The following is a 15,046-nucleotide window of genomic DNA, read 5'->3' on the forward strand; positions in this document are numbered from 1 at the left end:
AATTCATGAAGTACAGTGTGTTCCTCATTGGAAGGCATTGCGTTTCAAGAGTTCCTCTCATCACATCACCCTATATCCTGGACAGGACACCTTTTTTAGGACTAGATGTGGGTTCAGAATGCATTCACTGTGTACCAGCTTGCACTTGAAAGTACAGTAAACACCCTTGGGAGGATCTCAAACATTATAAACTTTTTTTTTTTTTTTTTCCCGGTACTGGGAATCGAACTCACAACCTTGTACTTGCCAGGCAGGCACTGTGCCACTGAGCTAAATCCCCAGCCCCCAAACATTACAAACTATTACTGGTGATTCCCATAAGAGACATTTGAGGAATTATGCAAGGAGGAGATCCAGTGATATCAAGAGATCTTTTTTTTAACAAAACCAGTACTGAAAAGGAGAAGTTTTAAGAGTCTTCAGAGGACTGAATCATGGGTTATATTGGCTAGTCAGTTAATAAGAGCTAACTTAATTTCAAGGAATTAGTATAAATGAAAAAAGTATATAAAGGCATTTACACTTTAGAAAAATCATAGTTTTTCCTCAATTTTAGACTAAAAAGTAAATTTAAAAACTTAAGATTCAAACAAAAATTTTGACAAGAAGTTATTTAGGGTCATTATGACAAAGCCTTTTGGGGTGACAAGCTGACTTCTGCAATGTTTTGCGGTGCTGGTAATCCAATCCAAGGCCTGGTACATGCGGTCAAGTGCTCCACTACTGAGCGACACCCCCAGCCCGGGGCTGATTTTTAGATGAAGAATGGCACAGAAACATGAATCTGCAAGCTCAGATAAATGGTCTTTATGGGTGAGTGAAATATGGGCTTTTGCCTAAATGGGATGTCTCTCTTCAGTGTGCTGAGTATGCCTGCTACACACAGATAAACACTAATATCAATATTCGGACTCTGGAACTCCTAGCTACCCTGATACAGGGAGACTGACAACAGGCAAATACTGGCCCTGGCTCTACTACTTTCAACAGAGCTGTATTACCTTTGAATACATTTAGGAAGCATACTATCTCAACAACTTCAAAAATTTCTGTATCTATTCTGACTAAAGTTTTACTACTATCTCTAAAGGACACAGAAGGTACCCTACACTGAGGAAAAGGGAGTCAGAATTACAGGTTTGGCCTAGAAACATCAGGATGAGGCTAGGGGCATCCCCTTACCCTTTACAACTGAGTGGGCCACAAATAAGGGAGTCCCCATGCCTGTTTTCAAAACAGAATGCGTTAGCTTCTCATTCTATTCGTCTAAGTCGTGGAGGTTTCACATGATACAAAACAGTAACAAGCCTATACATCCTGTGTTACCACAAAATTCTGTATAATTAACAGGTCAGAATAATATCCACACCGTAACAACATTAAAAGGGTAGAATGGACGAATCAACAAACACAGTAGGAGTCATATACAGAGGATGGATAGTAACTCTTCCCATTTTAAGGAAAATACAAAGGGAAAAAAGAACTTATACTACAGAATGAAGGCCTTTGATAAAAATTAGAAGGTATATACCTACAGTCACAAAGTTTCAGAAACTGTTTCCCCACATGTGGAGAGGTATGCGTAACCTCTGCACACTGAGGTGAAATTCTGCTTGCTGACGAGGCAAGACACACCACCTCATCACCTGTGTGAGCCGGCAGTACGCTGCTTTCCACGCTCGTGGCAGAAGTGGAAGTACTCATCTGTGCAGCGCGTAACATCCAGATGCCTTATTATCTACTATTTTACTTGCTCCTCAAATCATCATTCTCTTTATAGATAAGAAGAAAATGACTCCATGAAATAAAATCTATTTCATGCATCTGGCCAATTCTCTCATTCAAACACTTGAGATTTAGAACTAGGCTCCTGATTCCAACATTTACAGTTTGTTCTCATTCTATCTTCCTCCTGAAGCAAAGGGACAATTTAACCTTCTTTTAAAATCCAATTCTGAAAGTATGAGTAAGTTTCTTAAATGTTTCTTTGGAAGGAAAAATATAATTCACCATATATTTACAATATCACCTTAAAAAGCAAGTCCTTTATTATATGTATCTTATTATATGATAGCACAACATATACAAAATAGTCTTTAAAAAATTTTTATCAGAAGGCCAAAACAGAATATTCAATACCTCTAGTTATTTTCACTACTTTCTAGGTGGTTTTTTTTTTTTTGATACAGGGTCTTGCAACATCAACATTATGCGAACACCAGTAGGTGCACTTACACCTACCTACACGGCCAAATATTCAAATTGGCCTATTCATGCAATCAAGAAACAAGGTAAACAAAAGATGAATGGGGCTGTTGGTGTAACACCGCATAGTGCTTTATAGTAAACTACTTTTTTAATTAAATAGGAGTACACTAGAAAGTACTGGTTAACAGTAAATACCTAACGCAGTAACAGCCATTTATTACCATTGTCAACTTCTGTGCGCCATACACAATTCAGTGTGTTACACTTCCATTACTGTCAGTGCTGGTTTGTTTACACCAGCATCAACACAAACAACTGAGTGGTGCACTGCACACCAACGGTTTCGATGTTGCTAGGTGATAGGAGCTTTTCATCTCCATTATAAACTTCAGGACAACAGCCATACAGGACGTCCACTGTTGAGTGGGTGGTTATTATGCACCATACAATTATTTTAAATGTAACTGACAAACATATTACTTTCTATATTTCTGAAATACTATTCGGAGTCCTCCCACATTTAATTTGACTGACAACTTATTACTGAGCTTATCACAGCAAGCCTGGGAATGTTTATTATTATAACATGAAGAAATGTATTTTTAAACTTTTTGACTATTTAACCATGCTAGTAAGAAAGTGATATATTGTGAAAAACTCAGTACTGAGAGCAATGAAACGGAAACTTAATTCCTGAGTTTGCCATGGACACACTGTCCCTGGACAGGTCACAATTTTCATAGTCCACTTACTTCACTGTGCATAATGCTTCTGAAATAAACTACCTAGCATAGCACCCTGTATACGGTAGACAAGAAGATACTGGATCATTATTAGGGGCTGTTTTGAAGCTGGAGAAAGAAGACTTGGCATTTGGCTTCACAAGGCCCCAGTCTGCTTACCAGTAATACGAAGGGAATGAGCCACAGATCTGCACAGTAGAGCAGAGCCCTACAGTGGACTCTGAGGCACAGACGAGTGAGCAGGAAGCTCACTGGGGACTACTCCGGGATGAGCATCCGGGGCACAGCAGAACCACCCTGCACTGGGACTGGGCCTCATCAAGCAGCTTTGAATGATGGTTGCCCTACATGACCAGGACAGGCAGCTCTCTCCAGCTGCAGTAAGGGAAAGTCAGCTATAAGCATTCACCCACCAACACCCTTGGCAGCCCCAGTCCACGAGCGGGGAATCTGACCAGGCAACTGATGTCCATTACTACTACCAGGACTCCTTCCAGCTTTATCTTTCTTCTCTTTTTCTTTTTACAGCACTGGGGGCTGAATCCAGGGCCTTCTCACTAAGCTACATTTCCAGCCCTTTTTTATTTTGAGACAGAATCTCACTAAGTCACTAAGTTGCCGGGGCTACAGTGGTCCTGCCTCAGTCTCCAAGAGTGCTAGGATTAGTTGTATGCCACCACTAACTATTAGATACAAACATACATAACTGTCAAAAACTCCTGTGACAAGATAATACCTACGAAGCTATGGTTCAGATGAAAACGTCTCCCCAGAGGCTCATGTGTTCAGAGGTGGGGCTTTGGGAAGCTGGTGACATCATTCGAGCACTCTCCATACTGACGCACTGACTCACAGATGAGTTCATAGCAGAAGTGCTGCTAGGAAGGGCGGCATTAAGAGGAAGTAGGACTCTGGGAACTAGTGCTCCAGGCCTTCCTTTCTCTGTGGCTCTTTCCTCCTACTCTGCTTCCTGGCTGCCTTCAGGGAGCAGACTCCAGCCCTAAATCGTGTTTTTGCCTTGCAGCCACCAACCACAGACTGAAACTTTTGAAACTGGGAGGCAAAATAAACCTTTTCCTCCTTAAGTTCCTTATGTCAGGTGTTTTGTCCCAAGTAACGAATACTACATTTATATATCAAGTACTAAGTTTGACAGGCAGAGGCCAGAAGAGGGGTTATCTTTGAGGAAAACCAACTGGGAGGAGACATGACAGAAGCTTTTGGGTCCTGATAGTGGTCTTTATCTCTATGTGATCTCTCTCTCTCTTTCTCCATTGTGCTGCACATGAGTTGTATGTATCCTCACACACAAGGGATTCCATAAAATGCTGTTAATAATTTTAAGGATAAACAAATACTTGATACTACAACATGTAAACTGTAAACTCTAACTGCTTATGAAGTTTATGGTTTTCTATTATTGTGATACTTTGACAATTTTTTTGAAATTCCAACTAACAAATTTATTCGATTTGTACTCAAGGCCACTTGAGTGTCTCAAAAAAAAAAAAAAGAGACAAAATAAGAAAAGTGGATATCAAGTGAGTTTACAAAGACAAATAAAATTGTGACCATGGACAAACACAAAACTGCCATTCAAAGTCAGAATTACAAAGGTTTGGGTAAATCACATGGCTCCTATAAAACATATTCACAAAGAGTAAGTATGCTGCTGCCACCTAGCAGGCCAAACTGATTATAACCAATTTCAGGTCGGACAGGTTATATGCATCTTGCAGAAAATACAGACACACCAAATTGTATCTTTTCTGACAATACCAAAATAAGCCTTAAAGGCTATCTGCTAGTTTGGACAACAGCTTAAAAATTTATGTACTGTACTTACGTTCTGAAATAGCCAATGAAAGTTCAACTGTGCTACTATGACTGGGAGGTTCAGAGGTCCCCTGGTACAAATCCCAGGCCACTTTAAAAACAGACTGTGTATAAGATTCAGGGCTGCAGGTCCCCACACACATTCTCTAGAAGAATAACAAGTAATACTTGCTTGTATCCTCCAGGCCTCCCAAGCCTACCTAGAGGCTCAGGACACTGCAAAGCAAGTGCTGAGTAAGACAGAGAGGTACACGGGGTATTAGATTTGGGGTAGAGGTCTGAAGAGTGTGCTTCCTCCTTTAATGAGGTCTGATTCTGTGGATGCCAACAAGCCAGGGACCCAGTTCTGTATACTCCAGCAGCAAACTCTCCTACTTGTAATATTTCTGGCCTACTTGGGACAGTATCTTACAAAGCCCTAAGTAAAGTAGAGTACTCAGCTCAATGATCCTAGAGGCGGAGATGAGGGGGAAGGGATTAGAGAGCTATTGTTTAATGAGTACTAAGTTTTAGTCTGTAATGGTGCAAAATTTCTGAAGATGATCGTGTTGAAAGAGGTACAAAATGTGAATGTACTCAACTGTACACCTAAAAATGGTTGAAATGGTAAATTTTATAAGGATATTTACCATAAATGTTTTAAAATTTGAACATATACTTGCCAAACACCAGATTCTCTTCTCTTAGTTCTAATAATGTGTGATGATGAAATCACTAAAACAGTTAATATAAATTATCTTACCTCAGCTACACAACAAATTGACCCCAATGCTTCCCCACGAAAACCATAGGTTCTCAAGTTTTCGAGATCTTCGTGACTGTTTATTTTGGAGGTGTAGTACTTCACTGCCATCACAGGGGCATCCACAGCCTTGATACCTTCACCGTTGTCTCGGACCTCAATTTTATCAAATCCATGGTTCTCCTATACAAAGTTAGAAATGCTTTTACTATATAAAAACTGCAAGCTATGCTCACACAGAAAATGAAACACCCTGGTCATTTATTTATCTTTTATGGAAAGATAATAAGACGGAAAACATAATTCAAATTCTTTTAGCTCCACTAATTCCTAGTCAAGGTACAATGAGCAAGTTCCTGGTTTTCACTGGACTCAGGTCCAAATAAGGAAGTCAGTCTGTTCTTAAAGGGTTCCTTTTTACTATTAATTCTTCTGACACACACACTCACCTTTTGCATATAAATACCCCTAATAAAAAAAATCAGCAACCTATCACTAGCAAAACAGTACCCCTTCTACCCACCAAAAGTACAGCAATCATTATTCTACCCGATTTTTAACACTTTCTCCCTTGTTTTCATAAAAAATTTTAAATTAGCCAGGCATGGTCGTGCATGACTATAATCCCAGAAATCTGGGAGGATAAGGCAGGAGGATCACCAAGTTCAAGCCCAGCCTAGGCAACTTAGCAAATCAGAGACTGCTTCAAAATTAACAACAAAAAAGTTTAAACACTTAGTACATTATAACTTTCTAACTTTTTTTCTGCAAATATCACCACACAGAAAACTGCTGGGAAAACACACTTAACATGGCAACTTCAGGAAGTTTTTAATTTGAAAATTAAAACAGACTACTTTTATCTTATATACCTTAATACTAAAATATACAATAACAAAATCTAAATTTCTGTATTGATCACACTTTCTAGGAATAGTCTAAATATTCTGAACCTTGTAGCCAACTTCTGATTCCAAATGTTTTAAGTATATAGCCACAGGTCCAGTTACAAAGGGGGAAAAAAAATCTTCCTAGCATTATATTCACTTTGTATTATAAAATAACATCACATCTCTTTAATAATCTAGAATTATATAATACTGCATATGTCTATTTTTAGATAAATTATATATACAAGGTACTGGAGGGAGAACATACGATTTGGTCCCTCAGCTCTTAATCTAAAATTAAGATGACATATAGGGAACAGTCTGTTTCATTTTATAGGAAAAAAAACTAGAGAACTACAAATCTCATACATAAATAAAAACTAAAGACATCTGAATAAAATAACAGAGATCTTTCTCAATATTTAAAACACTACTAACACATTTAATTATAACAGCATACCTAGTAAAGACAGCTATTATTGTACACAATTATAATAAAACAGAACTTATCAGGTAAAGCAGCCCAGCTGAATTGTTTATGTAGTGCAGGAGGTTAAACCCAAGATTTCACACCCACCTATATGCCCAGCCCTTTTAAATCTTTTTTTTAAAAGAGAATAAAAAATACTTTAAAAAAACATTAGAAACAATACAGAATTTCACTAAATAAGATGACAGGAATCCAACAATCGTTGTTATATTGCATACTGTTGTCTTCAAATTAGCTGTTCAGATTACCAGATACACCCATGCAAAACTGGTCAAAAAAAATTTTAAAAGCCAGGCATGGTGGCGAATGCTTGTAATCCCAGCACTCAGGAGGCTGAGGCAGGAGGACTGTTGTCAGTTTGAGATGAGCCTGGGCTACAAAGTGAGCTCAAGGCCAGCCTGAACTGCATAGTGAGACCCTGTCTTAAAAAAACAAAAAAAAAAAACAAAAAAAAAAACAAAAAAAAAGAAAGAAAAAAAAAACTTAAGCATTAAATGTTTCTTTCAACAGACCAGTACGATCGTCCCAGCTATCCTGTGTATATCCATATATATTGTTTCCCTTCCTTCTTTTCTTTTCTCCTTTCTCACAGCTCAGTCATTCCTTCCCTTTGAGCAGTTTTTGCGAGAAGGTCTCACTAAGTGGCCCAGACAGAACTTGAAGTTTCGATTTCCTCTCTCAGCCTCCATAGTACTGGGATTACAGGCATTTGCCACCAGGCCCACCTTCAATTGTTTATTCTAAAATTCTGCAACACAGATACTGCTAAACATCAAGAGACTAAAACGTATAGCTAGCTTATATTTAATATACTTTTATAGAGTACTTAAGGTGGCTTGCTAACATTATTTTAAATTATCTTTCTTCCAGAGATGTTTTAAGCCATACATTTTAAGAAATAAAATAACAAAAGTAAAAACAAAATAAAGAACAAGATATTTGCCTAAGATTCTTAAGTGAAGTCTAATACAGTGATATAATTCTTTTTAATTATAAATTGTACTCTAATCAGACTGAATTGATTATATAAAACACCTAAAAAAATTGATTTCCTTTGGATTTAACTTAATATACTTTTTCTCATGTTTAAAACCTTATAGCATACTACATAAAAACACAATACAGGTTTGATATGGTATGGAAGAGTAGCTCTAAAATTGTGTTCCCTGGTACAGCAGGTTCAGTATCAGCTAGAAATATGTTAGAAATGCAAATTCTCAAGTCTCACCTAGAATCTGAGTGGAGCCTGGTAAATCTAACCTGTACATTAATCTGCTGCACCTAAACATTGTAAAAATCACTGCCATACAGGAAAGATTTTGAATGGTTATTCAAGCCCCAAAGACAGATGCTAATCTCAGCTCCACTATTTAATAATTATGTGACCTGGGACAATTTTTCCAAACACTCATTACTTGCAAAATGTAGTTTTCATAGTTAATATAGTTTTGTAAGTGGCTTATTTTATAGCTATATCATAGAATCTATTCTGATAGGAAAAGGTTAGATCCTTGCCTTACAAAAATATTTCTATCAGAATTATTCCCAATGACATAATATCAGAAATAATATAAACATCTGATAATTCAACTTCTTTTGTTTCTGTGGTACTGGTGACTGAACCCAAGACCTCCACACTAAATTGCTGCCCCAATTTTTTATTTTTATTATTATTATTTCTTATTTTGAGGCAGGGCCTCAGTAAACTGCCAAGGCTGGGCTTGAACTTGTGATCCCCCTGCCTCTGCCTCCTACAGTGCTGAGATTATAGATAGGTACTCCCATGACCAAAGTGATAATTAGATTTAATAAATGCATTCTTACATTCAATCAAACAAATTTACCCACTTCCCTACCATGTATGAGGTACTGGCCAGGTATGAAAAATGTACAAATGAATATAGAGCATACCTCTATGAGCTTACAATTTATAACAGTGGAAATGGACATGCAAATTAACTGCAATAAATCACAGTGAGTGCTAGAGTTGTATTAACTCCATGATTTAATACTGTATATGCTTAAACTAGAGTCTGGCATAAGTAAAGCTCAATAAATGTGAGTTATTACTATCACTAATAATAGTACTTAAAAATATGAAAACTATGAGTAGTTGTAAAACAAGACTAGGGAGGAAAAATCAAATGCAAAAAGGAATATATAAAAAAAGTAAACAAAAATAACGAAGAGCAAATACTACAAGACACATTAAATTGATGTTTACAGCAATAAAATCCTAAAGTACATGTATTGTTTTTACAATGTCCTTTAGTGTAACCAAACTGTCTATTTAAATTAAAATTTAATTTTAAACTTTTGCTATTAAGACAAAAGGTCTGATGTCTTAAGAATAATTTACGAGTACACATAAAGAAAACAAAGTTAGTAGAAGAAAAAAGAAAACATCTGTCAGGCCCCTCTTTTGATTTAAAGATATCTGGCTTCTCAAAGACACTCACCAGTTTTACATCTATGCTTGTGGCACCGGCATCCAAGGAGTTTTCCACCAGCTCTTTTACGACACTGACCACAGAAGAGATTATCTGAGAACTTGAAAGTAGGCGAACTGTTGCTGCAGGCAACTGCTTCATTCTAGCTTTTAGCAAAGTATCTAAAAGATAAATACGCAGTTTAAAAAAGACTTGTTAAACATTTCTAATAGAACAGAGAACAACAATAGTGATACAATAATAATAATAACTCCCATTTATTGAGCCTTACTTATGCCAGGCTCTAGTTAAAGCATATACATTATTATCTCTTAGCTGAACACTTTGAAAGAGGTACTACTATCATGTTTTATTGTAAGAGTGTTGAAGAAAACTTGTCCAAGGTCATCCAGTTACTAAGAGGCAAAACTAAGACTTAAACAGAGGTAGTCATTTAATACTTTCCTATTTTTATGTACATAATGGTGCAAAAAAATGCACAATAACATAAGAAGAAAATCAGCTTTTCTAATTTCTGCCAGGGTTTTTGTGAGACTATAATGGCTATTTACAGTCTGACTTTTCCACTAAATTTCAATCTGGTATTTACAACTGCCTGATGAGATCACTAGCTTGAATTCAAGGTATTCCAATCACAACAATCCATTTACTCAGAATGTAATCTCACCAACCCCTAAATCCCATCAATTCTTTCTTTGGTGTCTTGCACAAATTTAGTCTTTCCTTTTTCTTGTGGGGAGGGGGTGCTGAGGTTAAAACTCAGCAATTTGGGCACACACTCTGTCACTGAGCTACACCCCCAACCCTAGATCTTCCTCTTTAATTGCCCCTCCTGCACTAGTTTAAGCTCCCAACACTACAGAATCTCCTAATTAGCCTCCATGATGCTGGACTATTGGTCACCATGCCTTTTAGTTAAAATGATGATGATTACACCAAGAACAGAAACTACAATTTCTTAAATTAAATGCACTTTATATATGGGATCACAATAATCCTCTAAAACATAAAAAGGAAATGCTATATAAAAAGTTGTAATTATTATTATGATCATTTAAGAGGTATGAAAAAAATATAAAAATTGTCAGGATACAAAGAGCTGCTTATGTCAAGCTATCAAAACAAAGAAATAAAACCAGGAAGTTATGAAGGAAAGTCTTAATGCTCCATGAAAAACACAAGTTTTCATACAGGCCACTGCAGTGTCACACAAAAAGTCCCTACAAAGACATCTGCCCGACAACTGTCTGTTCAACCTTGCCTTGACACCCGTTATTATTCACTGTTACCATGGATTATTATTATTATTGTTTTAAAGTATTTGATTAATCCTCAATTTTATCTTTAAAAACTTCCCCTTTGCTTAACTTCTTTGAATATATCCCGTTTACTCTGGCATGTGTATCCCAACTGCAATACTTTGCAACGCTACTCCCAAATAAATACATAATTCTTTTAAGAATCACTCTTGTTTTGTTCTTTCTCTTAGGTCAACAAAGGGTTTTAAAAATAGAAAAAAACTGAGTGACTGGCCCAGGTATGTCTAAATTAGAGATTTTATCTTAAATGCATTTCCTTAAATGTCTGTACAAGTATGTCCTGATGTAGACTCATAATAGACTACTAAGTAGATCAGTGAAAGCACATAAATATTGGAATCAAATGTGTTCTAATGTGATTTCTTATAAACAAAACAGTGGGCTGGGAGATGCCTCTGGTAGAATGTTTGCCTAGAATGTGCAAGGTCCTCAGTGTTATCCCCATAAAAAATATCTTATAAACAAACATTTAGTTAATAAAGCATGCTATCTTAACAACTGAAGAGTGCGAAGAACAACCGCGCTATAATGAGTGCACTGGATGATCTGCCCGGTTTGCAATGACCTGACAGTGCTGCCACCTTGGGATGTGGTCAGTAAGCATAGTTTCACTCAAACATCTTTAGTTACCCACATGTTTGAAAGAGTCACGATGTCTTTTTAAATCACTGAGCTCTTTTGAAATCTAGAGCTACTGTTAATCTAAACTAATCAGGTCTCAGCATGTCAGATAATTGCCCCCTGTATGACTCTTCTTAAAATGTCACTCTAATCATGTAGCTCCTTAAAGTTAAAAAGATGAAGATCAAATCTGTGTGCTGGTATTTGAAGTCCTTAATATGCGGATCCAATAAAAATAGAAATCTCTCTGCTAGTAGTTATTATAGCTATAAAACCTTTTGATCAAGCAATCAAAAAGCAAAACAAAAATCTCATGAAAATTCCACATCTAAAACATTCAGGAAAGGGCTTTGAAGGCACTGCAATGCCTAATTTCAGAAAAGATTTTAAATAACTAAAATAATTAATTGTGTATAGCAAAATATGGTTGTATAATGAATTGCGACCATTTAAGACCCTCAGAAGCCCGTATGTTGACTCTTCCCAGAAATGCCTCCCTTAAAGTTTTGTGTGTTATAATGCCCATACTGCATTTCTTGCTCAGTTACTGTTTGCATGGCTCTGTTTACGTTTAGTTTAGATTAACAGTAGCTCTAGAGCCTAGATTTCAATAGAGCTCAGTGATTTAAAAAGACATTGTGACTCTTTAAAACATGTGGGTAACTAAAGATGTTTCAGTGAAACTATCCTTACTAGCTTGACAACATGAAATTCCTAAAAAGTTAAGAGTTTCTTGGACCAAACAATGGGGTGGGGGCACCATACCACTTCCTTAATTTAACATGACCAGTTACATGCTTGTATGATGATTTGACCCTGAGGGTATAGTTCCAAATAAAATACCAGGGCAAAACCAAAAAACAGTGCAAAAAACAAAACGAAACATAAAGGTCAGTTTAGGATTCTTTCTCAAGCAACATAAACAGAGTCATGCAAACAGTAACTGAGCAAGAAATGCAGTATAGGCATTATAACACACAAACCTTTAAGGGAGGCATTTCTGGGAAGAGTCAACATACTGGCTTCTGAGGGTCTTAAATGGTCACAATTCATTATATGGCCATATTTTGCTATACACAGGGCAAAGCCAATTGACACTCAAACATATTAGTACTGTCACAAAAGGCACCTTTACTCTTCTGAAGCTTCAGACTGGAGTTGCAGGTCTGAGGCTCTAGAGTTCCTATACTGTGTAATTTCAGTCACTAGCCACATGTAGCTATTGAGCCCTTGAAATGTGGCTTGTCCAAACTAAGATATGCTAATACACATTAGATTTCAAATTCAGCATAAAATAAAATCTGATTAAATTTTTACATGATTACAGATAAGGTGCTACTTTAGATATATTAAGCTACACTTACTATGTTTTATATCTAGATGTACTCCCAAAGCCTCACCAGCTTATAGGTGGGATTTTGGGGAGGTGATTAGATCACGGATACTGATAAATTTATAGCTAAATATGATGTTAGTACGTAAAGCCGGACTGGGGGAGGCAGGTCCCTGGGGGAGTGGCCTGGAGGATCTGTCTGTCTCTCCCTCTCTCTCTCTTTCCCTTCTCCCTCTGCTTCTGACTGCCAAGCCGAGAGGCGGTTCTCCTCTGTAGTGGGGCTAGCTGTTTATGGACTGAAACCTCTACAAACTGTAAGCCAAAATAAACCTTATCTCCTTTAACCTGCAGGTGCCGGGTATTGTGTCTCCGTGATAACAAACTAAGACATATATAATACATATTAAAATTAAATTTGTTTTCTTTTTACTATTAGAAAATTTCTTTTTCAATATTAGAAAATTTCAGATGACGTGGCTTATGTTAATTATACTTCCTCTGGAGTGACAGACAGAGTAGTAGTTAAAAAGGCAGGCTCTGAAATTAACTATTTTGGTTTTGCGGTGTGGGCAGGAATTGAACTCAGGATCTTGTGCTTGCCAGGCAGGCACCGTGCTGCTGTGCTACATCCCCAGCCCTACTACTTTGGTTTTATCCTAGATATACTATTAGCTAAACAACACTGAGAAAATCAAACTCTTTAAAACACAATTGCCTAATGTATAAAATGGGGAAAATAATGCTACCATATGGTGGTAGTCAGAAATAAGGTAACATGTAAAAAAAACCTTTCAGTAGTCAGCATACATATGCTAAAAGACCCCAAGCTAAAATGACTTCCTCAGGGCCCGGGATGTAGTTCAGAGGCACAGTGCGGGCTTGGCAAGCATGAGGTCCTGAGTTCAATTCCCAGTATCAAAACAAAACAAAACAGAAAATTGACGTCATCCAAATTCCTAAATGAATAACCCATCTACTTCCAGCTACTACCCCTAAAGCTGCTAACTCACTAGGCTTGGGTTTAAGTACAGTATTGTACATTAGTTTGAAAATCCCAAGAATCTAAGAAAAATACTGATTAACAAAGTTACAAGTTAAAACTTAGCCTCATCTCAAATCTTTACTCATTCTGGGTAGTCTGCCTACTCTCATCACCTTTGACTCATTTCTATAACACTTATTCCAAAATCATCTGTTTTTAAATTCCTAATTTCATCCCACTCTTCCTCAATCTCTGTTTAATGAGATCATGGCAATTCATATCATGAACTTTTTCACATCTTCCCTACCATATTCAGCCATGTCCTTTGTTTCGTAAGATGTCTGCATCTCTACCTATACTGTTCTTCCTTTGGGACCAGGTCAATGTCTCTTCTCTCCTAATGAACTGCCATGAATGTTTATGTCCCCTCAAAAGTTGTGGTAAAATTCTAAACTCACAAGGTCATAGAGTCAGGAGGTGGGGCCTAGGTCATCAAGGTAAAAGCCTTTATCACTGGGATCAGTACCCTTGTTACAAGACCCAGAGAGCTGCCTTCTCCCCTTCCATCCTGTAAGGACACGAGGAGACGGTGGCATCTGTGGGTCACCAATCAGCTCCTCATCAGATTCTAAGTCTGCCTTGATGCTGTTCTTTTAGCTGCCACAACTGTGAAACATGTTTTTACAGGCTACCTACTGTATGGTATTTTGTCATAGCAGCCCTGAAAAAGCTAAGGCACTAACATTTTCGACTAAGTATTTGAGACTTTCACTCAATTTCATTTGATGAGTTTCCCCACAAGCACTTTGGCACTGAAAGCAAAAATTTAAAAAATCATTCCCTCAACTCTATTATACCAGCAATTATCTTCTTTTTCTTTTCTGTTGTTATTTTATGTACTACCAGGAATTGAACACAGGGCCTTTGTACTAAGCTACATCATCAGTCCTTTTTCTGTTTTCAGGCAGGGTCTCACCAAGTTGCTGTGGCTGGGCTTGAACTTGTGTTCCTCTTCCCTCAGCCTCCCAAAGTGTTGGTATGACGGGCATGTGCCACCATGGCCAGCTTTGCTCTTCTTATAAAGCCAAAATTGAGTAAATATCCTATATTGACTGTCATTTATTCCCTATCACTAACTCATTTCTATAAAACTAGTAAAACTGCTACAACTTTAATCATTTAGAATTTTATTCTCTTCATGTGCACTGCTGATTTTTGAGTCACTAAGTCCTTTGCTCAGGACTCATGCTCCTTGACCTCCCTGAAACATGTGATGCTATTACTTAATTCTCAACAGTATTTCCATCCATACTCCCTTGACCACTTTGTAGTCTTTACTTTCTTCTCAGAAATGTGAGCATTTCCCACCCTTCTCCTCTCCTTAGGTATTTTAAGACCCAAATCAATACCTTAATCTTAAAAAAAAAAAAAA

At 37.2% G+C, this 15,046-nt stretch overlaps 1 protein-coding gene across 2 annotated transcripts in view; it reads right to left on the reverse strand.

The window, feature by feature from the left end:
- The window catches only part of Pms1 (PMS1 homolog 1, mismatch repair system component), a 78,955-nt gene that overhangs the window by 61,036 nt on the left and 2,873 nt on the right, over positions 1-15,046 (reverse strand). For both annotated transcript variants that reach the window (XM_005373313.2, XM_013512339.1), the window contains exons 2-3: positions 9,369-9,520; positions 5,530-5,712 (exon numbers count right to left, since the gene is read on the reverse strand). In XM_005373313.2, the coding sequence (XP_005373370.1) occupies positions 5,530-5,712; positions 9,369-9,500 (315 nt within the window). In that variant the 5' untranslated portion in view covers positions 9,501-9,520. The remainder of the gene's footprint in view (positions 1-5,529; positions 5,713-9,368; positions 9,521-15,046) is intronic.

Source organism: Chinchilla lanigera, unplaced genomic scaffold (genome assembly GCF_000276665.1).
Source record: "Chinchilla lanigera isolate Chin_1 unplaced genomic scaffold, ChiLan1.0 scaffold00002, whole genome shotgun sequence".
Lineage (NCBI taxonomy): Eukaryota > Metazoa > Chordata > Mammalia > Rodentia > Chinchillidae > Chinchilla > Chinchilla lanigera.